This window comes from Molossus molossus, unplaced genomic scaffold (genome assembly GCF_014108415.1).
Source record: "Molossus molossus isolate mMolMol1 unplaced genomic scaffold, mMolMol1.p scaffold_m16_p_5, whole genome shotgun sequence".
Classification (NCBI taxonomy): domain Eukaryota; kingdom Metazoa; phylum Chordata; class Mammalia; order Chiroptera; family Molossidae; genus Molossus; species Molossus molossus.
In genome coordinates this window covers 104,058,947-104,086,174 of record NW_023425388.1, presented here as the reverse complement: position 1 = coordinate 104,086,174, position 27,228 = coordinate 104,058,947, and the positions used below count along the sequence as shown (strand labels likewise).

At 38.2% G+C, this 27,228-nt stretch overlaps 1 protein-coding gene across 1 annotated transcript in view; it reads right to left on the bottom strand.

Annotated features, from left to right (window-relative positions):
* Nucleotides 1-27,228, bottom strand: part of ROBO1 (roundabout guidance receptor 1) — a 539,216-nt gene that overhangs the window by 137,340 nt on the left and 374,648 nt on the right. The window contains exon 3 of the mRNA XM_036243340.1: nucleotides 1,936-2,093. Coding sequence (XP_036099233.1) covers nucleotides 1,936-2,093 — 158 coding nt within the window. The remainder of the gene's footprint in view (nucleotides 1-1,935; nucleotides 2,094-27,228) is intronic.

Genomic DNA, 27,228 nt, shown 5'->3' with positions numbered 1-27,228 from the left:
TTAAAATACGTTTTTTTAGAGAAAATATTATCTTAATTGTGCCTAAATCTAAAAGCAATCTGTTAACACTAATAAGAGAAGCATTGTTCCTATACTCTCCGTTCCCCTTGCTCTTGACTCCATTTCCCAAAACCAATGTTTCCACATATAGTTCACTTTGCAGCACTATAAGAGATTGCTTAAAAGTGGAGCGGGGCTGCCCGGCTGGTGTGGCTTAGTGGTTGAGCACTGATCCATGCACCAAGAGGTCGCCAGTTCGGTTCCCAATCAGGGCACATACCCAGGTTGTGGGCCAAATCCCCAGTGAGACACGGCCAATCAATATTCTCCCTCATCGATGGTCAAGATTCTCAATTAAAAAATAAATAAAATAAAAAGTAGAGCTAGGCTATTCTTACCTCAATTCCTCAAATTATAAAAATCCTTTGGATGCTCATTTTAATTCCCATCAGTACAGGAAAAAAATGCTTGATTTTCTTTCAAGGTCCCTAAAACTTTGTCTACCACACCTTCTCCATTTTTTCCCCACTATTTAATTCTTATGCTAATCTGCTCACATGACTGTTCATAAATAGTGCAAGCATTTCTTGGGAATATGTGGTCTGTGTCATAAACTTCTTCTTACAGGTTTAGTGCACACATTCTCCTGGGCAACTTGGCCAATGGATTCCCAATGGAGAGAGAGTGTGTGCAGACAAAGGGGAACACTGTGCGGTCATGGAGTCAGTGAGAGCCTCATTATGTAGGTGGTTTAGTAACCACCCTTCAGAAGACAGAAACGCAAAGAAAAAGCAGAGTCACGGAGAATCACTGATGGCGAGATGCAAATGCATCATTACTTACTACAGATACTACTCTGCTTATATCACAACAGAATTTTGCAATCCAATAATAGAGTCCCATGATTCTCCTTTGGAATAAGTATATCCATCATGAACCATCATTCAGATCAGATTTTATTTTTCAGAAACAATATTGAACTATTCTATAGAACAGAAAAACAATTTAAAAAGCAGAAGCAGGAAAAATCCTGAAGTGACTTTTAGGAGGCCTTACTGGAAACATACTATGTGACTGATTTATTAAAAATAATTTTTATTGCCCTGGCCGGTTTGGCTCAGCGGTTAGAGCGTCGGCCTGCGGTACAGAGAGACCCGGGTTCGGTTCCCGCTAAGGGCACGTACCTCGGTTGCACTTTGTCCCCGGCCCTGGTTGGTCGTGCGGGTGGCAGCCACTCGATGTGTCCCTTCACGTCGATGTTTCTCTCTCTCTCTCCCTTCCTCTCTCTCCCTCCCACTCTATCTGTACAAAAAATGGAAAAATAGCCTCGGGTGAGGATAAAAAAAAAATAATAATTTTTATTGTAATCCATGAAAATGTGATATGCCCTGAGTTATGATAATAATTAAGTCATACATAAAAGTATTAAATTTTACAGATTAACACAGAAATTATAGTTTTCTTTTACCAATCTTCAAACTAAGCGGCATGCATTTTCCTCACTTACTTTTACGTTGATACAGGGAGAATTAAAATATATTTATTTTAGCCCTGGCCAGTCTTGCTCAGCGGTTAGAGCATTGGCCGGAGGACCAAAGAGTCGCAGGTTTGATTCCGGTTAAGGGCATGTACCTCGGTTGCAGTTTGGTCCCTGGCCCCATGCTGGAGGCAATTAGTCAATGTGTCTCTCTCACATCGATGTTTCTCTCTCTCTCCCTCCTTCTCACTCTATCTGAAGATAAATGGAACAATATCCTTTGGTAAGGATTCAAAAAATCTCTATCTAGAGAGAGATATATCTACAGATAGAAAAATTTTAAATGTGAGGTAACACAACCCATTATTAAAAAAACAAAAAGCCGTATTTTCTCTGTGGTGGAGATATGCACAGACGCGTCAGGTCTGCGTGTCCCCGCTGCGGAAGTCGGTACTCACGGTTATCCTTTCATCCCTGTCGTCTAGCGGAGAGCCATCTTTCTTCCACGAGATGGTGGGCTCAGGATGGCCTCGTGGCGGCTGGCATTCCATCACTGCGGGCTCTCCCACGGCCACCATGACATCGGAAGGATTTTGTCTGAAGTCATCCCGTAGTACTGCAGGAACAAGGTTAACTCATTATAGCCAACAGTATATACAGTCATCACTGCAATTCAGCAGAAGAGACATTTATTATACTAAACTGCTACAGACAGCTCTCTCAACGCAGCTTGGACAATCTATACCTACTTACAGACATATGCAACTGAAGAAGATACCTGAGCGTATGCATTCACAGCGTGGGTGATTTGGTATTGTTCATAGGCCAGTGTATTTTGCTGGTTAGTGTTGCACAGTTAGGATTTGGCTTATCTTTTTTTTTTTTTTTTTAATAAATATTTTTTCTTTATTGATTTTTAGAGAGAGAGAAAGGGGGAGAGAGAGAGAGAGAGAGAGAGAAACATTGATGAGAGAGAACATCGATTAGCTGCCTCCTGCATGCTGCCCACTGGGGATCGGGCCCACAACCTGGGCATGTGCCCTGACCGGGAATCGAACTGGCGACCTCTTGGTGCATGGGTTGACGCTCAACCACTGAGCCACATAGGCTGGGCTTATTTGTCTTATCTTTAATTTGCATTTCTTCTGTACCAACTGCCTACATTTTCTCATCCATGTGCAAATGAATATACCTGAATCCTTCTTTAACTTATATAACACATTGGGATGATGCTTTTTATGTAAACAAATTACATACACATACAAACCAAAATATTAAAAGCAAAAATAAATATACTTCCAAACATTCATTTAATTGAAGTATTTAAAAGATATTTCAAATTAGTGTATAAGAATGTATCATCATTATAACTTAAATATGCTCATTACAACAACTTGAGACATATTTGCAAAGTGAGTACATTAAAAATGCTGTGTTTTTCCATTATCACTGAGTGAGGACGAATGTTAGACACCAAAGGTGATAACAGCACTGCTACCAACAATGTCAATTTGTATGTTCTACAGTTTTTGGTTTTGAGTTTTGGGAGTATTTTGGGAGGGACATTATTTCAATTAATTATTAAACTTTTTCAGGGTGAGACATATTAACCCCATTTATATTATTAACCCTATATTTTGGAGGAAGAAACTATTTATTACTATAATCTCAACCGAAGTACTTATGTAATATTAGCATACTATAAAACAAGCAGTATTATTCACTTAGTATCTATTGGAATAAAATGTGGAAAATAAGCCAAATATGTATTTGAAAAATAGTTCACACAATAAAAGTGCCCTTTGTATCCTTTTAACATTAAGAAATCATGCCCCTGCCCTGGACAGTGTGGCTCATTGGTTGGAACATCATCCTGTACACCAAGAAGGTTGTGGGTTCGATTCCCAGTCAAGCACATGCTAGGTTGGGGGTTTCATCTCCAGTCAAGTGTGTATGAGAGGCAGCAACCAATTGATGTCTCCCTGTTTCTCTTTCTCTCTCTCTCTCTTCCTCTCTCTAAATATATCCTCTGGTGAGGATTAAAAAATAAAATAAAATAAAATTTAAAAATAAAAGAAATCATGTGTTATTTGGCATTAGTTAGTGTTCTATCATAACTCTGTTGTCTACTAGGTAGGTAACCTTGAACACAATGTCTCCCTACTTACAGAGCAGACATGGAAAATATTAGTGTCTTTCTCCCCTCCATTACCCCCCTGTGTACAATAAAATGTGAACAATTTTAGTAATCTAATTTAAGGTGATACTTAAAATGGTTGTTGTTATGGTAAATGCATAGATTTGAACTGATTAATGTTATCTTTTAAAATCTATTAAACTGAATATTTGATTCTATAATTTTGACTGGAATGAGTGTCTTTCCACCCAGCGGCATTTTAAAAATACTTTCTTGGGAAAAGTACAATACTGTGAAGAACTTAAGCTGAAACTGTTATTTCAAGTCACTTAAACTTTGATTTCAAAACCTTGAGCAAGCTTAGAGGCTAACAAAACTGTCTATTTTTCTCTTGGAATTCTCTACTTTTCCATCCTCTATATCAACTCAGTAAGTGCATACATCTCAGTAAGTCTTAACGTCCACTCAAACAAAAGCATTTCTTAATGTATATTGAGAAAACTGGGGTATACAACGACTACGTTGACACTTGTAAATACTACTTCAAAGAAAAGACTTCCGTGCGTGCTCATCTTTGGAAGGAAAAGGAAATATGATCACAACACACTGGTAATTCTAACTTTATGCTGAACATTAATTATTAATCAAATGCATAGTCACAAAGGTAAACGCTGTTGAACTGCTGTTACTAAATAATAAAGAAACAGAGTGGGAAGATTTTCACTATTTATAAGTGTATATTATGATTAGGTGTTACGAATATACTACAAATAAAATGTAAGGTTTATAAAAAAAGCAAATGAACTGACTTTAACACAGTGTGTGCCTTTGTGGGATCACACTGATAATCTAAGATAACACCTCTGAAAAATTTTAATGCCCTTGAAAAATGTAGTAGTAAAAATACTTTTCAAATAAAAATAAATAATTTGCACAATTTTTCTGCCTGGTAAGCTTAAAACCAATGGTCACATGGTGTCTTACAAATTGAGATCATATCTCAAATAAACCAATGAATAATAAAATGTCTTTCAAAAATATCAAAGGTCTAAGTCAGATAAATCAAAATTTCTTTTGACTTACGATGTTATTTGAGTTTTTCAGTATATAATGAAAAGCTAACAAAATGTAATCCATTAAAGATTGTTGCTTAGATAACGTTCTTGTAATTATTTTTGCAGCTGTGAAGCATAAAACTCTAGCATCACCTACGGCTAATGGCAACCCTGCACACAGTTATGAATTTAAGAATTTTTTTCTCTCTTCTATAAAAGCAACCTTTCTTCCCTAAACTTGTCCTGAACATTTCCTTTCAGGGAAAAATAGTATGTGTCACATTATAAAATGATATGAACTTTTAGTTAAATTATCCAATTTTCTTAGTTCATGTGTGTATTTAAGTAATTAAAAATTGGATTCAAATGATTGGCAGCAGCTTGGCAGAAAAACCAATGATATCTGTACGTATTCACAAATACAGACCCTTTTTGAAAAAGCCTCGCCTTTTCTTTTCTAACATCCCTAATAATCAAAGTGTATATTATGCTAGTATGAAATGGTATGAATAGTATGAAATTCTAAAATTTGGAACTCACTTTTGAAAAAAGCATTTAATATTAATTTGAGAAACAGTAAGTAACATATATAATGTATTCATGCAGATATCACCTAAAATGGTAAAAAGCCCTAGTTCATTCTAATATTTCTTTCATATTTATGTAATTGTTTCATATTTATAGGTTTGTACATATAATTTGGCTCAATCATTTCCTAATGTTTTTCATTCTGCCATATATGCTTTAATGAATCTTTTAATCTCCTGGATGCTTTTGTCTGAAAATAAGTGGTTAACTACCGTGGCTGGGTGGCTCAGGTGGCTGGAGTATCGTCCCAGACACCAAAGGTCTGCAGGCTCCATTCCTGGTCGGGACAACTATGGGAGGCAGATGACAGATGTTTCTCTCACACTGATGTTCCCTCTCGCTCTCTCTGCCTTAAATTATTAAAACATATCCTTGAGTGAGGATTAAAAAACATACCAATAAAATTTTAAAAGATTTAAAAGTGGTTAACTAAAATTTATCCTTTAAAACAAAACATAATAACTTGTCTTTCTGAAAAGCTAAATAACAATTTTAATACAATTCTCAGAAAGTAAGCCTGTTTTCTAGAAAGGATTCTAAAATTCAAGGGTGACTTTGAAATCTACCTATTTTGGTAATGTTAAGAAGACAATAGACAAAGTGAAAAAATGTTAAAGACAGATTATTTCAAGTATAATAGAGACTTTCATATTTGTAACACTCTTCAAAAGCACTGGAAAAGTTTAGAACTGAATGAAACATGAAGCTATGAGAGACAGCGGTCTTTGACAACATCTAATCCATCATAAAATAGAGGCAACTGAGTCCCAGAGTTTGTGTTGTCAGGAAGAGACCAAAAGAAAATATAGATATCCTAATTTTTGATGCAATGCTCTTTTTAAAAACAAACAAAAAATACATCATCACTGTACTGTACAAAGCAATTCTCCTATCGAATCCATTGTATTTCCAACATATCCACCCCGTCACTGCAGAAGGCTCGATGTTCTGCGACTGCACCTCAGTACCCTGCGGTCTCCTGACCACCAACATTGGTAGGCTCTAGAGCTCCTAAAATTACTTGTGATCCCTCATCGTGTGATGACCATCTGGGAGCTACAATGCCTTCGGCTTCATGGATCACGGAACCTCGACGCAGTCAGGGGCCTGAGGATGTGTGATACAAACTTTCTCTTTTGGAAATTAATAATCTCAGGCTCCTCTGAGGGGAGAGGAATACATCACAAAAGTAATAATGATAGTAATGTTTGCAATATGATGATGTTAGCAGTGGCCAATGTTTATTGAACATCTACTATGTAAAGAACCATGCCAAGCATCTACTCATTTATTCCATATAACAGTTTATGTTAAGTGAATTTATTCATTTCATTTTATGGATGAGGAATTTGTAAATATTTAGAAGCAGAGCTAGAACACAGATCTCCAGTCCACCAAGGACTCTTGTCCACAAACTTAGCCACCTATCTGGTCTTAATAAGACAATGTTCACAATTCTAAATACATGATGTAATTAATATTTCAGCCTCTTTTCATTAGAAAAGAAGTCCAGTAAGAAATGTTCCTTCAAGCATCTGGGGAAAAAACAGAAGATAATATGCAGTATTGGGTTTTTTTTCCCTACTATAGGGCTACTTTGTCAATGAAACCTTTTGCAAACAGCAGTAAACTGTCATCTGGAGAAATAATAAAATCAAGAAGATCCTTTAAGGAATATTAGAAGACAAAATTAAATGAGGAATATTCCCAAAGAGAGCGAAAATTAGAGATGCTCAGTAACAGCTTAACTTTGCCATGATGGACCACACTAATGGTTTTCAAAATTATTAGCCATACTTAGTCTTCAGTTTTAAGTAGAGAATATATTACTCACTTCTATGACATTTAATGCCCACATACCTGCTGACATAAATAAATGTTATCTAATTTCAAAATAACTACCAATTGTTCACTTAATACATCTGTATTGAGCACACACTTTGTGCCTGGCATCATGAGACAACTTTGTTATTTTCCTTGCAGTGAAGTTTATATAAATACTGATGTCCACCAAGTCACAAAAACCTTTACCATATCACAAAACAGCACTACAAGGGGGTTTTGGTGCAGGTTGTTTGGTATTAACATATATGTTTTGGGAGTGAGATTAAAAAACGTATTATAAAGGCTTTATAACTATTTATATTCCTACTTTGTAAGCTCAAGCATTATCCGGAAGAGTGTTATCTGGGGGTACAAATGTAGTAAAAATTCCTTACCATTTCTTAAAATAAAATAATAATTCCAAACTTTTAACACAAAGTGTGATTGTGCCGAAATATACCTTAACTTGTTGAAGTGGAAAACCAAGAGAACATATAAAATAATATTTCATCAGGAATTATCCTCTTATACAATCATCATCTAAAGCTAAGGAATTTGATTTTTAAAGCGATGCATGCAAACATCAATTCTGTATAAAGTTAGGATTTAATCATGACTGTTTCTTAAAAATACATACACTTTTAAAATCTGACACAATATATCTATGAATGTACTTCAATACTTAAGTCATCTCCTACTTATGTTTTTTTATAGAATGCAACTGTATTTTTAAACATTAAATTATGTTGTGGTTAAGATGCTGGTAAAAGCACTTATTTTCTCAGTTATTACAGCTTTGAAGATGTCACACACCTCTTATGCTCTATCCTGGGAAAGCAGTCATTTTTGTTTCCAAAAATTATACATTCTGAAAAGTTCTACAGTATGGATGGATGTCAAACATCAGTCAACATTACCATGAATGAATAGAACAGAACACTGCAAGTAGATGGAGACGCTATTACCAGAATAAAAGTAATAACAATTTGTTTGTTTTCAAAACTATATATATATCCATCCCATTCCTGGTCTTTTAATGGTTAAACTTACTTCCAGATGGGGCCCAAGCTTAAACCAAGAGAACATATAAAATAATATTTCATCAGGAATTATCCTCTTATACAATCATCACATTCCCATTCTACAGAAACTCACGCCATTCGGCACTTCCTCTGAAACACCCTCATGGCTACTGCATCAGGTTCCCGGTTTCACCATCTCACTGCAGAAAGCGCAACACTACAAGATATTCCCGAGTGTTCATTACAATGGCACGAAATCATCAGGACAAAGGGAAGGTAAGCTTGGCACACTAGATTTAAGTTAAAATCTGTAATGTATTCCAGAGAAAGGTGTACATCAATAAAGATCAGCGTTTATCTAGTTAATATTCAGCAGACTTGAAGTCTGGGAGATCATTAAAAATGTGCTGCCACAGTTAAGTCAGGTTGCTAACATCACATGTTAGAACTTAAAGATGCCAGTTGCTTAGTAGATGCTTGCATTTTACACACTTTAAACTAAACTATGAATTAAGTAGATTTTTTAAATCCTCACCCGAGGATATTTTTCCATTTATCTTCAGATAGAGTGGGAGGCAGAGAGGGAGAGAGAGAGGAAGGGAGACATGGATGTGAGAGAGACACACTGGTTGCCTCCCGCTCGCCCCTGACCAGGGCTGGGGACTGAACTGCAACCTAGGTACGTGCTCTTGACCGGAATCAAACCTGCGATTCTTTGGTCTGCGGGCCAATGCTCTAACCATTGTGCAAACCAGCCAGGGCTAAATTAAGTACATTTGTTAATGAAAAATGCAGCATTCAAAAAGCACCTTAAGTTATTATTTGTAAATATATTTATTTAAGGGTCAAAAACAGAAGTCAGAAATTTCAAAATCACAACACATATCCTTGCACTAGGCTGCGATTTTAATAGATATATTCCCAATGACTCAGTTATTTCCATACAAAACAGAGGGTTTTACACTATATCTTGCTAGGGTTATTATGAAGACTAATTATTTAGTGTTTGTACAGGACTTGCCATTTATATGGTGCATTACATCTGCAAAGAAGTATTACTATTAGTCACTGTGAGGAATTGCCAAACTTCTCAGCTGCCAGTACAACTGGAAAGGAGGACAAAGAATGGCATTGATGAGGGTTTCTCAGCACCAGAGCAAAAGTCACACTAGGGAGTAGCCTGGCAGGTTAAAAAAACACAGACAGATGAGGCTCTCTGAGCCATGGGACCCTGGTTGGGGCAAGACAGGCATGTGCTCTTTCTTTCATAAAATCTAAATTTCTGTTTAGCGCCCTGCACCAACAGAGTCCTCGATCAAAGGAATGTACTTATTTATTCATTGTCTGGCTCTTTGTATTAAAATGCCAGCTCCAAGGGAACAAGGTGTTTGTCTTTATCACTATACTATGTTGTGTGCAGAGTAATGCCACAGACATTGTTTAATGTTTACAATACACCTTCTGTGCGCTAGGTATTACATGTGACACGGTGCTAAAATTGCCATGAATCCTGTACTCACAGTGCTCAATGTACAGGGGAGTAAACAGACAACACTAAATAGGCACACATGTGAATATGCAACTATAATTGCGATACCTGCTAAATGAAATGCAGAGGATGCTGTGTGAGAACTAGGAAGAATGTAATTATTTGGTAGTGAGGGAACAAAGAGGAAGTAACAGTGAAGCCGAAGCCTAAAAACTAAGAAAAAGTTATCCAAGAAAAGTGCACTGCAGGGGGAGGAGATAACTCAGATTGAAGAAAAAACTGGTACAGTAAGTGAACTTGAAGAGACTCCAACCCTGTGTGGTGGGACAAGTGGACAGCCGTGCAACAGGAGGTTGGCAAGGGGAAGGGGCCAGATTTGCTGGACATAGCAGCAGTGATCAAGGGTCACCTTTAATTTTAATTCCCATGGGAAGCCACTTTAATGGCTTTTAAGCACAGCTGTCTCAGGACGGAATTATCATATTTAAATGTTCACTATAGCTGTTCTTTGAATTAGAGAGAGATGTAAGAATAGAAGCGAAGAGTCCAATTAGAAGGCTATTGCAGTAATTAAAGAAAAAATGATCAGGGTTTTATACTATTATGATGACACTGGATTTGGTACAATGAGGAGAGAGAGTAGATGCATATATTGGAGGTAAAAATCAAAATTACTTCTTGAAGCATTGAACTAACACAGAGAAAGATGTCAATAATGATACCCAGGTTTGTTTGTTTGTTTTTAATTTAAATAACTGAACATGGTATTTTTGAAGTATAGGAAGATAGATAATACAATATACAAATAAATCCTCCCATGAGAAAAAATAGGAAAATATATATATATGCATATATATACATATATATATACATATATACACACACACACACACACACACACACACACACATATATATGGCAGAGTTTGAGAGTATAGGAATAATATGAAAATCATCTTATTGATCAAAAATATGGTTTCAAATTCTGCCCCTTAGTATTTAAACTGTTTACACCTTATACTACTATATTCCACACCTCAACTGCTAACTGATAATCCTTGATCAATTAATCTTTATTATATTTTTTAGAGTGACAAATTTTATTTAATTTGATGAATATCATATCATTTTAACATTGAAAAATGGAAACAATCAAACAACAAGTGCTGGCGAGGGTGTGGAGAAAAGGGGACTCTAGTGCACTGCTGGTGGGAATGCAGACTGGTGCAGCCACTATGGAAAACAATATGGTGTTACCTCAAAAAGTTAAAAATTGAACTGCCATTGACCCAGTGATCCCACTTCTAGGAATATACTTTAAGAAACCTGAAACACCAATCACGAAGAATATATGCACCCCTATGTTCATAGAAACACTATTTACAATCGCTAAGATCTGGAAACAGCCCGAGTGTCCATCAGTAGACGAATGGATAAAAAAGCTGTGGTACATATACACAATGGAGTACTACGCAGCTGTAAGAAAGAAAGATCTCTTATCCTTTGAGACTACATGGAGGGACCTTGAAAGTATCATCCTAAGTAAAACAAGCCAAACAGAGAAAGACAAGTTTCATATGATCTCACTTATTTGTGGAATATAATGAACATAACAGTCTGAGGAATGGGGTAGTCCCAGAGACGTGGAAGTGGGGTACAGACTGACAATCCCCAGAAGAGGGGGTGGTGGGGGAGAGATAAACCACAGAACTTATATGCATGTATGCATGAACAGTGGACATGGACAACAAACTGAGGACAGGGTGGGGAGGGAGAGGAAGGGGAGAATCAGTGGGGGAAAAAGGAGAAATATCTGTAACAAAAATTAATTAATAAGAAAAATGGAAACAAAGCTAATATATTTTGATTATATATACATACAAACATGATTATATGTTTATGTATGTGTGATATATATTATATATCTTATAAAATATATCAGACCACTAATAACAACAGCAAATTATAGTAAAAACTCACTCAGTCATTGCATTCAGATAATAAAAACAACTCAAACATTATAGGTCATTTCTCAGGACTGCCATAGATTAAATTTAATCTACTACTTAAGTATAAGAGACCCAATGACATGTTTTTTTAATTTTTATTTTATTATCCTCAACCAAGGACATTTTTGCATTTATCTTCAGACAGAACGGGAGGGAGAGAGGGAGGAAGAGAGAGAGAAACATCAGAGAGAAACATCGACATGAGAGAGTGGCTGCCACCCACACAACCCCAACCAGGGCCAGGGACAAACTGCAACCGAGGTAGGTGCCCTTAGGGGGAACTGAACCCGGGACTCTCTGGTCTGCTGGCCAATGCTCTAACCGCTGAGCCAAACCAGCCAGGGCCCAATGACATGTTCAGTGTTATTACATAATTAAAATAATCCGAAGGTTCACACTGTCAGAAGTTTACAAACTCTCTAAAACCTAACCAAGTTCCCTGGGAAAATGCTGGATTACCAAACTCATACGATTTATCTGTGGGTCACTCATTTATGTGTTCAGTAAGAGCACTAGGTTCTGTAAGGAAGTGGTGGCTGATGAGATAAACAAGACAAAATCTCTGCCTTCACAACACTTATTTCAGGGTTTCCTTTGTCTTTTTTTCTTTCATCATAGACTGCTTTGCAATCCACTGAAATTTTAGACAAGTTTAATATGCAAGACAGATAAAAGGAATATTGTTTCTCTTCCACATCTGGGGCTGTGCTGCAGAAAAGTTAACTGACAAAGGAGAGGTTAAATTTCCCTAGCTCCTACAGCTGTATTGTAGGCAGCCAGTAAGTGATAAATTTGGGGTTTGAAGAAGAATTCAGCTGGATACCAAAGACTGCACTTTAAGTACTGAATTCAACTGGCCTCTAGGAGAGAGATAGTCTCCCTGGACATGTATAAAGCAACTTCACTTTGGTGCCATTGTAAAATACATTCAGCTTTCATCATCACATTGAACTGACATGTGGAGTTGTTGATTCCTTGCATTTAAAGTAATGCCTTAAAATAGGCTCATTACTATGGCTCAGTGATTTTCAACGAGTGTGCAGTGAGAATTTTTAAAACATTCAATACCTGACTATTTAGTCAGGGGCACTGACCTCTTCTCCCCTAGACTGTCAAATAAAAAAATGACAACAGCCAACACAACAATAGCCATCCAGTGTGAATGAATAAAAATTATACCTATGTTTTTTGTCAGATCGGCATAAAATATATTTTTTGGTATGCCGCAGAATTTTAGTAATTATTTTGTGCCATGAGATGGAAAAGGTTGAAAATTGTAGCTATAACTTATAAAATCATAGCTGTATATAATCTAAGTAAAAACTTCCCTCTTCCACCCCAACTGCAAATGAGGACTTGCAGCCAAGAGCTAAAAGGATTCAAGGTTGTACAGTTACTAGACACTGTACAACTCAATCTTGAAATCATTGTTTTTGTAAAGACATGTATTTTTTAAAGTGCCTGAGAAAGACTAGAATGTTCTTTAATTAAAATATTTGCTGGGGGAAAAAAGGTGGTTGAAAGGAAACCAAACACACACACCAGGTGTGTCTTTACCCTCTCAAGCCCGAGATGCCGGCAGCTGCACAGGATGAAGGCCAAAGGGCTGAAAGGACTTTTCCTATATTATGGGGAGTCTAAAGGTAACACTCTCAAGAGAGAAAAATCTTCACAGTTTAAAATGATCTCGTGAAAACCACCCTAGCAATTGGGAAGAGCCAGAGAAAATAGCTATTGGATTAATAATAATAATTTTAAAAAGAAAGCTATTCTCACTAATGTATCCTAGGTCTGAATAGCACAGGAGTCATGTTAACAAGGCCTGATTAAAGGTACTAGGGACTGCCCTGGCCAGTTTGGCTCAGAGGTTAGAGCATTGGCCTGTGGTCCACAGAGACCTGGGTTTGGTTCCCGCTAAGTACCTCGGTTGCAGTTTGTCCCCGGCCCTGGTTGGTCATGCGGGTGGCAGCTACTCGATGTGTCCCTTTCACATCGATGTTTCTCTCTCTCTCTCCCTCCCATTCTATCTGAACACAAAATGGAAAAATGACCTCGGGTGAGGATAAAAAAAAAAGGTACTAGGGATTAAATTATAGAAAAGCACATCATTTTAAATATGTTTTTATTGATTTTTTTTTCTGTATTGATTTTAGAGAGAAGAAGGGAGAGGGAGAGGAACCGAGATAGAAACATGGGTGAGAGAGAACATCAACTGCCCCCTCCTGCATGCCCCCCACTGGGGATTTGGGCCACAACCTGGGCATGTGCCCTGATCCGGAATCAAACCGGTGACCTCTTGGTGCATGAGTCGACGCTCAATCACTAAGTCACACCGGCCGGGCGGTTTTTATTGATTTTTTTAGAGACAGGAAGGGAGAGAGAGAAGCATTGGTAGGCTGTCTCCTGCACACCACCTACGGGAAATGGATCAGGAATCAAACAGGACCTCTGAGTCCACGGGACAATGCTCAGTCAACTGAGCCACACTAGCCAGGTGAAAAGCAAATAATTTTAGAGCTCTTATTAATGATGCTATCTTTGCCAGTAACACTCTATTTTATGCAATGTAAGATGTATGCCTCCTCAAGAAGTATTAGGTAGAAAAGAAAAAAAATAAACATAATAAAATAAAATGTTTTGTCAAAATATAAATCTTGAATTACAAACCGTTGCTAAGTACTATTTGTGTGTTTCTATTTTTATATGAGATAATGGAAATGAAAACTGATTAGAATAGAGGCTGATTTGGTGCTACAAAATGCTCTACACCCAAACCTCTAAATCTCAGGTGTTTATTGTGTGCAAAACACCGTGACTCAGCAGTCTAGGAGGCTAGTCCCAGCCAGTGAGGCAACGATAAATTCTGCCCAGTTGCCTCCCAAAGGTTCTAGTTCAGAGCAGCTAAAGAATACTTTACAATTCCTTTTTAAAACCATAACTCTTTCAAATATTAAAAAAATTTCATGTGTCATTGGCTAACGTATCTGAGAAGCCCTGATGCATTGGTCCTCACAAACCCTTTACTGTCACTTTCAATAATTTGAAAGACCATGTACATAGATCCACACAATATTATCCTTGTGAACTAAGATTTTATGCATGAAAGGTTTACTGTTGTTGTTTATTGATCGGCCTATCATCATTTTTAGCTTTGAAATAAGGAACTTGAAACTGAAGGTCCCTACCACTTTGGTTACATTTAGTTTAAGCCTTGGTCAGGGTGGCTTAGTGGGCTGGAGCATCATCCCATACACCAAAAGGTATAAGGTATGACTCCTGGTCAGGACACATACCCTGGTTGTGGGTTCCATCCAGTTGGGGCTCGGGCGGGAGGTAACAGATCGATGTTACTCTCTGACATGATGACTGTCTTTCTCTCTCTCTTCCTATTTCTAAAACCAAATTTTATTATTTTTTTCTTTTTTAAAATTTATTTCTTTATTTTTGTTACAGATGTTTCTCCTTTCCCCCCACTGATTCCCCCCTCCCCCTCCCTCCTTGACCTGTCCCCAATTTGTTGTCCATGTCCACTGTTCATGCATCCATGCATATAAGTTCTGTGGTTTATCTATCCCCCACCTCTCCCTCTTCTGGGGATTGTCAGTCTGTACCCCACTTCCACGTCTCTGGGACTACCCCATTCCTCAGACTGTTTTGTTCAATATATCCCACAAATAAGTGAGATCATATGATACTTCTTTTTCTCTGTTTGGCTTGTTTTGCTTAGGATGACACTTTCCAGGCCCCTCTATGTCATCTCAAAGGATAAGAGTTCTTTGTTTCTTACAGCTGTGTAGTATCCATTGTGTATATGTACCACAACTTTTTTATCCATTCGTCTACTGATGGACACTCGGGCTGTTTCCAGATCTTAGCGATTGTAAATAGTGCTTCTATGAACATAGGGGTGCATATATTCTTCGTGATTGGTGTTTCAGGTTTCTTAAAGTATATTCCTAGAAGTGGGATCACTAGGTCAATGGCAGTTCAATTTTTAACTTTTTGAGGTAACACCATATTGTTTTCCATAGTGGCTGCACCAGTCTGCATTACCACCAGCAGTGTACTAGAGTCCCCTTTTCTCCACACCCTCGCCAACACTTCACGTTTGATGATTTGTTGATGGCGGCCATTCTGACAGGTGTGAGGTGATACCTCATTTTTGTTTTAATTTACATCTCTCTGATGATTAGTGATGTTGAGCATTTCTTCATATGTCTCTTAGCCATTTGTATGTCCTGTTTGGAGAGGTGTCTATTCAGCTCCTCTGCCCATTTTTTAATTGGGTTCATTGTCTTCCTTTTGTTGACTTGTATGACCACTCTATATGCATTGAAAATTAACCCCTTATCTGATATATCATTGGAAATTATGCTCTCCCATACAGTAGGTTACCTTGCCATTGTGATGATTGTATCTTTTGCTGTGCAGAAGCTTTTGAGTTCAATGTAGTCCCATGTATTCATTTTCTCCTTTGTTTCTGTTGCCCTAGGTGATGTATCAGTGAAAATTCTGCTGCATATGATGTCTGAAATATTGTTGCCTAAATTTTCTGCTAGAATTTTTATGGATTCATGAGTCACATTTATGTCTCTTATCCATTTTGAGTTTATTCTTGTGTATGGTGTAAGCTGATGGTCTAGTTTCATTTTTTTGCATGGAGCTGTCCAATTTTCCCAACACCATTTATTAAAGAGGCTGTCTTTACTCCACTGTATGCTCTTGCCACCTTTCTCAAATATTAATTGAGTGTATTGCCTTGGGTCCATTTCTGGATTGTCTGTTCTGTTCCACTGTTCTTGTGCCAGTACCAGGCTGTTTTGATTACAGTCGTTTTGTAGTATAACCTGAAATCTGGTAATGTGATCCCTCCAACTTTGTTCTTTTTAAAGATTGCTGTGGTTATTCGAGGTCTTTTTTGGTTCCATATGAACTTTTGAAGTATTTGTTCCAGTTCTGTGAAGTATGTTGTTGGTATTTTGATGGGTATTGCATTGAATCCATAGATTACATTGGGTAGTATGGATATTTTAATGATGTTAATTCTTCCAATCCATGAACAAGGTATGTGCTTCCATTTTTTTTATATCTTCCTCTATTTCTTTTTTCAATGACCTGTAGTTTTCTGTAGTTTTATTTCTTTGGTTAAGTTTATTCCTAGGTATCTTAATTTTTTTGCTGCAATGATCAATGGGATTTTTTTTTAGGTTCTCGTTCTGTGAGTTCATCATTGGTGTATAAGAATGCCATCAATTTCTTGTTGTTAATTTTGTATGCTGCTACTTTGCCAATTTCATTTATTAGCTCTGGTAAATTTTTCATGAAGTCTTTAGAATTTTCTACATATAGTATCATGTCATTTGTGAATAATGACAGTTTCACTTCCTCCTTTCCAATTTGTATCCCTTTTATTTTTTCTTCCTTTCTGATTGCTGTGGCTAAGACTTCCAGTACTATGTGAAATAAGAGTGGCGAAAGTGGGCATCCTTGTCTTGTTCCTGTTCTTAAGGAAAATGCTTTCAATTTTTGCCCATTGAGTATAATGTTAGCTGTAGGTCTTTCATATGTGGCCTTTAGTATGTCAAGATATGATCGCTCTATTCCCAGATTGCTGAGCGTTTTTATCAGAAATGGGTGCTGAATTTTGTCGAATGCTTTTTCAGTGTCTATTGATATGATCATATGATTTTTATCTTTCATTTTGTTTATGTGGTGTATCACATTTATTGATTTGCAAATATTGTACCAGCCTTGCATCCCTAGGATGAATACCACTTGGTCATGGTGAATAATTTTTTTGATGTATTGCTGGATTCAATTTTCTAGTATTTTCTTCAGGATTTTGGCATCTATGTTCATCAGGAATATTGGCCTGTAGTTTTCTTTTTTTGTAATGTCTTTTTCTGGTTTTGGAATTAGAATTATGCTGGCTTCATAAAACAAGTTTAGAAGTCTTCCTTCTTCTTGAACTTTTTGAAATAGTTTGAGGAGAATAGGTATTAGTTTTTTTTGAATGTTCAGTAAAATTCCCCCATGAAGCCATCCGGTCTAGGCTTTATTTTGCTAGGAGAGTCTTGATTACATCTTCCATTTCTCTTGTTGTTATTGGTCTGCTCAAGTTTTCTATCTCTTCCCGGTTCAGTTTTGGGAGACTATGTGTTTCTAGAAATTTGTCCATTTTGCTTAGATTGTCAAATTTGTTGTCGTATAATTGTTCATAATATTTATTCACAATCTTTTCTATTTCTGTGGTGTCAATTGTTATTTTTCCTCTTTCATTTCTGATTTTGTGTATTTGGCTTCTCTTTGTTTCTTGGTGAGTCTGGCTAAGAGTCCATCAATCTTGTTTATCTTTTCAAAGAACCAGCTCTTTGTTTCATTGATCCTTTGAATTTTTTTTTTTTTTGTCTCCATGTCATTTATTTCTGCTCTGATACTTACTACTTCCTTCCTTCTGCTTGTCTGGGGTTTTCTTTTTGTTTTCCTTCTAGTTCTTTATGTTGTGAGGTTATATAGTCTGTTAGAAATGTTTCTTGCTTCTTGAGTAGGCCTGTAGTGCAATGAACTTCCCTCTGTGAATTGCTTTCACTGCATCCCATAGATTTTGTGTTGTTATGTGTTCATTTTCATTGATTTCAAGAAATTTTTAATTTCTTCCTTGATCTCCATGGTAACCCATTCATTGTTCAAAAACATGCTATTTAGCCTCCATGTTTTTAAATGTCTTTGCATGTTCTTATTGCAATTGATTTCTAGTTGCATGTGATTGTGATCTGAGAAGATGCTTAATATGATTTCAATCTTCTTGAACTTGTAGAGACTTATCTTGTGCCCTAATATGTGGTCTATCTTTGAGAACGTCCCATGTGCACTTGAGAAGAATGTGAATTCTGTTGTTTTGGGGTGTAATTCTCTGTAGATATCTATTATATCCATTTGATCTAGCGCTTCATTTAGAGTCTGTGTTTCCTTGTTAATTTTTTGTCTAGAATATCTATCCAGTGATATCAGCGGGGTGTTGAAGTTCCCTGCTATGATTGTATTGCTGTTGATTTCTCCTTTGAAGATCTCCAAAAGATTTTTAATATATGTTGGTGTTCATAAATTGGGTGCATATATGTTTACCAAGATTATATCTTCTTGTTGGATAGATCCTTTCAATATTATGTAGTGGCCTTCTTTGTCTCTAGTTATGGCCTTCATTTTGAAATTTACTTGATCAGATATGAGTATTGCTACCCCACCTTTTTTATCCTTTCTCATTGCTTGAAAGATTTTTTTCCATCCCTTCACTTTCAACCTATGTGAGTCTTTTGTTGTGAGGTGGGTTTCTTGTAAACAACATAAATGTGAGTCATACTTTATCTAGTCAGCTGCTCTGTGTCTTTTTATCGGAGCATTCAAACCATTCACATTTAAGGTGATAATTGATATGTACTTATTTATTGCCATTTTTGTTTAGTGTGGTTCTGTTTTTCTTCCTATTTCTTCTACTAATTACAGCAGTCCTTTTAGCATATCTTTCAGTGCTGGTTTGATGTTAATATATTCCCTTAGCCTTTTTTTTTGTCTGGGAAGCTCTTTATTTGACCTTCTATTTTTTTTTTTTTTTTAAATCTTCACCCAAGGACATTTTTCGATATTTTTGTTCATATAGAGTGGGAGGGAGAGAGAGAGAGAGAGAGAGAAACATCGACGTGAAAGCGACACATTGAGTGGTTGCCACCCACACGACCCAACCAGGGCTGGGGACAAACTGCAACCAAGGTACGTGCCCTTAGCAGACGCTCTAACTGCTGAGCCAAAGCGGCCAGGGCTGACCTTCTATTTTGTATGATAGTCTTGCTGGGTAGAGTAGTCTTGGATTCAGATCCTTGTTTTTCATGACCTTAATTACTTCATGTGGCTCCCTTCTGGCCTGTAGTGTTTCTGTTGAGAAGTCAGCTGAGAGCCTCATGGGGTGTCCTTTATAGGTAAACTGTTGCTTATTTCTTGCTCCTTTTAGGATTCTCTCTTTGTCTTTAATTTTTGGCATTTTAATTACTATGTGTCTTAGTGGGGTCTGTTTGGGTTCTTTTTACTTAGGGCTCTCTGTGCTTCTTGAACTTGAACTTGAATGCCTTCTTCCTTCACCCAGGTAGGAAAGTTTTCTTCAAATATATTCTCTAACCATTGCCAATTTTCTTCCCTCTTCGGGGACTCCTATGGTGCTAATGTTTTTGTGTTTCTAGTTGTCCCACAGTTCTCTTAAGCTATCTTCCTGTTTTTTCCCTTTTGCTTTTCTGATTAGTTGATTTTTTCTACCATGTCTTCTAATTCACTGATCCGGTCCTCAGCTTCCTCTACTCTGCTGGTTAGTCCTTCCAATGTGTTCTTAATTTCTGCTATATCATTCTTCATGTCCACTTGGTTGGTTTTCAATGTTTCTATATCTTTACTCATGATGCTGATGTCCTTACTCATGCTGTTGAGCTTCCTCAAGATCATGGCTCTGAACTCTACTTCTGATAATTTGCTTAGGTGCATTTCATTTATCTCATCTTCCATAATATTGTCTTGTCCTTTCATTTGGGATTTGTTTCTTTGTTTCACCATGTTGGCTATCTCAGTGGGTTTTGAAGCCTGCCAAATTTTCCCTGTGGATGTTGGTGTTCTGCTATTTGTGGCTCCCTCTACTGCATTTGGATGAGCCTGAGTGGGCCCACGTTAAACACCACTGTCAAGTCTTACTTTCCTGGGTAGATTTGCAAGCCCAGGAAAGGTTCAGTTATCTTCTAGCTTTTTCCTGGTGGCTAGTAGTCTTAGTTACTCAGTGCCTTGGAATGTAGCCCTGGTGTTCTGCATAAGAGAATTTCCAGAGGGTGGGATAGAGGCTGGTTGTTAATGACCCTCAATTTGCATATTTTTGCCTCACCTGGGAAAAGCTGAATTTCTGAGGGAGTGCTGCTGCTTTTCCCCACAGCTACTGGAAGAAGCACACTGGCCACCGTCCTTTTGGCTGCAACTCAGTAAAAACTCTGAGTGCCCTCCAGATCCTGGGTGTCCCCACAGAGTTGCAGCCAGTCGCCCTCTCTCTGCAGTATTCCCCAGGTGAGTGGCTGTGGCTACTTTAGCATGCTGTCCCATCTCTCTGCACTGTGGAGCAGGCTTGGTTTTTATTCCCCAAGGGCACTGCTCACAGCTAAGACTGCTGCTGTCTTTGGGCTCCCAGCCCACCACCCACTCGGGCCTCCGCAGATCCTACCAGTGTCCCTCATCATATGGTCCTCTCCTGCTGCTTTTCTGTTCCTTTTTTCCGAGGATTTGTCTTTATTTTAGTTGTAATTCCCGTTTGGTGCTGGGAGATCCTCTGTGTAGCTTCTATTCACTCCGCCTCCATTTTCACATCCTCTATGCCTATCTTGTGGGCAGCTGGGTTGCACAGGCATTTTTGTGCCCCCACACCCTGGAAGTCCTGCGGGTAACTGGATCACACAGTCCCTTTGGGGACCTGGTTCTATGCCTATCTTATGGGCTGCTGGGTCGCACAGTCCTCTCTGGTGCTTCAACACCCCACAGACCCCATGGGTAACTATATGAAGTAGTCCCTGCTGGGTCACACAGGCCTCTCTTTTGTTTCAACACCCCGCAGTTCTTGCAGGTAACTAGATTGCACAGTCCCTGCTGGGTCGCACAGGCCTCTCTGGTGCCCCTATACCCTGCAGTTCCCACTGGCGGGCAGCTGGATCACATCAGTCTCTGGCTCTTGCTTCCCACTGCACTTGTGAGCTGCTGGACTGCACAGGCCTCTGTGGAGCCCCAGATCCCGCCACTGGCGGCTGGGGAGTGCTGTTGCCCAGTGGGGCTCGGCTCCTGCTCAGCCTTTTCTGTAGTTTTGGAGGATGGGTCTCAGCTGCTGGTCTGTGCTTCTGTTGTCTGGGGATGGATGTCTGATCCCCAGCCTCTGTCGCTGGGGGTATATCTAGACTCTGATGGGGCTGCTACTATGGGGGATGGTGCTGGGCTCCGGGCTGTCTGCGGCTTCCGAGACCGCACCTCGGGGGCTCCACTCCTGTGCACTGATCTGTGTTGACACAGAGTGTCCACTGGTCCAATGGTGCCAGGTTGCTGGGCCCTGGCCGCTCCCACTGCCTCCTCCCAGGGAAGACCTGGGATCTTCCAAAATGCTGGGACCTCCCCGCAGCACAGGGAGAGATGCCCTGAAGGGCCGCTCACCACGGTAGCCGGCTGCTCCATCGACAGCACAGGGACCTTCTGCTCCGTGGCTCTGCACTGCTCGGGTTTGGTCGTCCACCTTCATGTCCACTCACACTCTCTCACACACTCACCCTCCCTCCGGTCCTGCTCGCTGCCATCTTCCAAAACTGTACTTAAAATCAAATTTTAAAAATCAGTTTAAAATCCTAGCTCTGGAAATAATCTCAGTCTGGCTCTCTCACCCTCGCTCTCCCTCCCTCCCACCCTCAGAGACTAGCTTCTCCCCCAGGTAATCAGCAACCTGGAGGCAGTAACCCGGACCTGACTAATGGTCACATGGTGGGGACCACAGACAGGCTACATATAACATCTTGACCTCAATTATGGTTCGGCTCCTGAGCCCTAAGCTGGAACCATTCTCTGGCTACTTTCCCATGAGACTGGGCAGAAGGATGCTGGGAAAAAACTCAGAGCTGTGTTCAAGGCTTGAAGAGGTCATTTATTATCCCTAACTCCCCCTGACCCACCTGCTTCCAGCACAATCCCGAACCCACAACCAGCGGTGCCTTGTGACACTGCTCAACATTGCCGGATAGAAGCTGTAACCTAACAGGCCATCAAGGGGTTTGGGCTTCTAAGCATTAGCTTCCTGTTCTGGCTGGCTCCATTCATCAATAAAACAGCCCATCCTTCTGCACTGCAGTTCTCGGTGTCCAGTGTTCGACTTGGCCAGTGCTGGGTGGACGAGTTCTTTCTGTTCTGTAACAAACTGTGGGATTACTCTGAGGTTTCACACTTCTGCAGTTACACCATAAATATTCTGGATGTTTAAAGAGTATGTCTTTGGTTTATAAAGTGGAAGAAAGGCAAAAAGGAAAGGGGAATTCCACAGCAAGGACGCTTCTCAGGTACATCAGCTTTAGAAGTGATATACAGTGAGAGGGAGAGTCTGAAAAATGCAAGACCATGCCCCCATAGCCTTTGAAATGCACAGCATTCTGGTTTGAAGACCACTGTGCTAAACAAAGCCCCCACTCCTAGAAATCTGGCCATCAGCTTTAAAAAAGTTAGCACCTCATCTTTACAATCAGGGCCTCTGTAAAGGTCTAGCACACATAAAACCTCATGAGTGACCTTGAATTTCATTTCCTTGCGTTAAATATGTTAAATTTCATAAATTTAACATGATTATTTGATGTTTTATATTCTTGCTTGTAAAATTGAAAGAAAAACAATCCAAACCAAATATAATTATTAACTTTATTGAATTCAGTAAATTATCTAAGGCCTAATAGATCAAAGCATAATCTTAATCAAAACAGAAACAAATAAGCAAAAACTCAGTCTAATGAGTGAAAAGAGCCAAACACTTTCTCTGGAGATTGTAAGACCTCTGCTTAGAATGAAGAACAAATGGTTCTTGGGACCCGGTTAGCTACCAGTTTTTGAAAATATTCTACAACCAACTTAAAGAACTATAAAATCATTAGCAACTTCAAGAAACTCAAATAAATACAAAGAAACCTCTGAGTTTCTCTGTAATGCTAGCAACCCCTGGATTACTTTTCTTCTTTAACAGATCCCACTTGGACCTGCAACATTTCTTGTAAATTCACCGATGTATAAGGTTTTGTTTTTCCACAAGCAGCAGCTGGATCTCCTACATTTTTGACTTTTTTACTATTTTTATTGAACCAAGTAGTTTAGAATTAGTCAATTAAATCTCTGATTATCGTAAAACTTATGTCTATATTTTAAATATTTTGATAAACCTGTTTCCTAAATGTTTGCTTTGTTCTTCGACATAAATGAAATACACATTCCCTCTCAATATCAACACTTCTTTCAGTAAGAGTTGCAACAAAAACTGAACAAAGAATGACAACTTTAACCATCAATGTTTTATCTTATATGCTTTATCAACTTTTTTTTCCCTTTATTAATATTACAGAGAGAGAAAATGAAATGGAGAGAGAGATAGAAACATTGATGAGAGAGAACATTGACTGGCCATCTCCTGCATGCTCCCCACTAGGGATTGGGGCCAACAGGGATTGGCCATGTGCCCTGACTGGGAATCGATCCAGCGACCTCTTGGTGCATGGGTTGACGCTCAGCCACTGACCAACACCAGCTGGATACACTTTATCAACTTTTGAAAGGGTATACAAAAACTGGTTATTACAGTGTAACACCAAAGTTGCAATTAATGATAATTAATTTTGACAAAAGAAGTACACTTTGTGACATTGTAATTTAAAAGCTTCATTAAAGTTGGATACCTAAAAATTACAGTGATACCTCGGTTCTCGAACGCCTCGGTTCTCGACCAAATCGGTATTTGACCAGGAGATTCGAGAAACTTTTGTCTTGGAATCCGAACAAATATTTGGAACTCGAACTTCCGAGATGAGCCGAGTTGAGCCGAATGGCGTTCATTCGGCCCAGCGCGCCTTGCTCGCGTCATCAGTGTGAGTGCAGAGAGAGAGTCACGCTTTGTGGAGAGAGTCACGCTTTACACTGAATTTAACCCTTAGACATACTGTACACTTTTATTTCTTGTTGAGACTTATGTTTTTCTACATATTATATACAAATTAGGCCAGTAAATAGGCATTTTCTGGGGCTTGGAACGAATTAATCCAGTTTCCATTATTTCCTATTGGGGGTTTCATTGCTTCGGTTCTCGAACAATTTGGTTCTCGACCGTCCTCCTGGAACGAATTATGTTCGAGAACCGAGGTATCACTGTAGTATTATTTAAATTTCCTATGGAGAAAACTAAATATTTTTCACATTGTAAGATTTAGAATTTTTCAAGTAAACATGATGCTAAGTTAATTTGGTATTTCCAACTTTAATCATGTGTATTTGGTCTCAAAAAGCTTAATTCCATTAAAATCTTCATAATTGAAATTTACATTTATTTTGAAAATGGGGATTTTACTTTATTAGTAATAATGCAAGGCTATATTTTCCTGCTAAAGAAATTATAAAACTTTGTTTCTAGTTTTAAATAAGCTCTCTTTTTAAGAGCTATCTTTAGTTAGGTAGACAAAGGGTCACTTTAATTATTTCTAATTAACAATGATCTATGATTTCATAAAAATGAAGCTCTGAACTTAAAGACATTGTGAAGTAATCCCATGTTCTTAATAAGCAAAAAGTTGAGTCATATAAAGGATTATTTATTAGTGAAACAAAGGAGGGCAAAACATCAAATGTCTCTTTAACCTAAATGCTAAAAATCAGAAAATAATGAAATTAAAAACACAAATGTTCAGTCGATGTGTTCCTCTCACATCGATGTTTCTCTCTCTCTCTGTATCTACCTGAACATAAATAGAAAAATATCCTCTGGTGAGAATTAAAAAAACAACAAAAACTTTCAATTATATTTCTGTTTGTTATTTTGTTGTTGTTGTTATTTAACGATTTGAAATTCACTGTTTCAAAAGAGAAGTTTATGTGAGCACATAATAATCTGGGGTACACATTATTGAATGTAATAATGTCCCTAAATAAGTGGTATGGCAGCATTTCTCAGTTCCCCTTTGCTTACATTAATATCCTTTATGTTCTTAAGGTCAGAACTACAGAAAAACTTTACTTGAGTTATTCATAACAATATTTCTCTTTAACTCCCCCCAAATAAAAGATAATAAATATTAAAGAAACATCAGCTGTGCTTGATTTTTCTGATTGAAAGTATAACATTTTAATATTTACTAACTTTGTCTTTACTAATCAAACTTTTTTTCTCTATTGATTTTCCTATTTTATTATTATTTTTATTTTTTATTTTTTTCTGTTACAGATGTTTCTCCTTTTTTACCCATTGGCACCCCCCTCCCCATCCCCCCTGCTTTGTTGTCCATGTCCATTGGTCATGCATACATGCATATAAGTTCTATGGTTTATCTCTTCCCACCACCGCCACCCCCTCTTCTGAGGGATGTCAGTAAGTGCCATACTTCCATGTTTCTAGGTCTACCATATTCCTCAGACTGTTATGTTCATTATATTCCGTATATAAGTGAGATCATTTGGTATTTGTCTTTTTATCCTTGGCTTATTTCACTTAGGATAATACTTTCCAGGTCCCTCCATGTCGTCTCAAAGGATAAGAGATCTTTCTTTCTTACAGCTGTATAGTACTCCATTGTGTATATGTACCACTGCTTTTTTATCCATTCGTCTACTGATGGACACTTGGACTGTTTCCAGATCTTACCTATTGTAAATAGTGCTGGTATGAACATGGGGGTACATATATTCTTTCTGATTGGTGTTTCAAGCTTCTTAGGGTACATTCCTAGAAGCAGGATTACTGGGTCAAATGGAAGTTCAATTTTTAATTTTTTGAGGTAATACCATATTGTTTTCCGTATGGTAAACAGGCTGCACCAGTCTGCATTCCCACCAGCAATGTACTAGAGTCCGCTTTTCTCCACACCCTCGCCAACACTTGTTGTTTGATGATTCGTTGATGGCGGCCACTCTGACAGGTGTGAGGTGATACCTCATTGTTGTTTTAATTTGCATCTCTTTGATGATTAGTGATGTTGAGCATTTCTTCATATGTCTCTTAGCCATTTGTATGTCCTGTTTGGAGAGGCGTTTATTCAGCTCCTCTGCCCATTTTTTAATTGGGTTCTTTGTCTTCCTATTGTTGAGTTATATGAATACTCTATATATTTTGGAAATTAACCCCTTATCTGATGTATCATTGACAATGATGTTCTCCCATACAGTGGGTTGCTTTCCATTTTGATGATTGTTTCTTTTGCTGTGCAGAAGCATTTTAGTTTGATGTAGTCCCATGTGTTCATTTTCTCCTTTGTTTCTATGGCTTTAGGGGATGTATCAGTGAAAATTCTGCTGCGTATGATGTCCGAAATTTTGATGCCTACATTTTCTTCTAGAATTTTTATGGACTCACAGGTCACATTTAGGTCTTTTATCCATTTTGAGTTTATTTTTGTGTATGGTGTAAGTTAATGGTCTAGTTTCATCTTTTTGCATGGAGCTGTCCAATTTTCCCAACACCATCTATTAAAGAGGCTGTCCTTACTCCACAGTATGCTCTTGCCACCTTTCTCAAATATTAATTGAGCATATTGCCTTGGGTCCATTTCTGGATTTTCTGTTCTATTCCTCTGGTCTATATGCCTGTTCTTGTGCCAGTACCAGGCTGTTTTCATTAAAGTCACTTTGTAGTATAACCTGATATCTGGTATTGTGATCCCACCTACTTTGTCCTTCTTTTTAAAAATTGCTGTGACTATTGGGGGACATTTTTGGTTCCATATGAACTTCTGAAGTATTTGTTATAGTTTTGTGAAATATGTCATTGGTATTTTGAGGGGAATTGCATTGAACCTATAGATTGCTTTGGGTAGTACGAACATTTTAATGATGTTAATTCTTC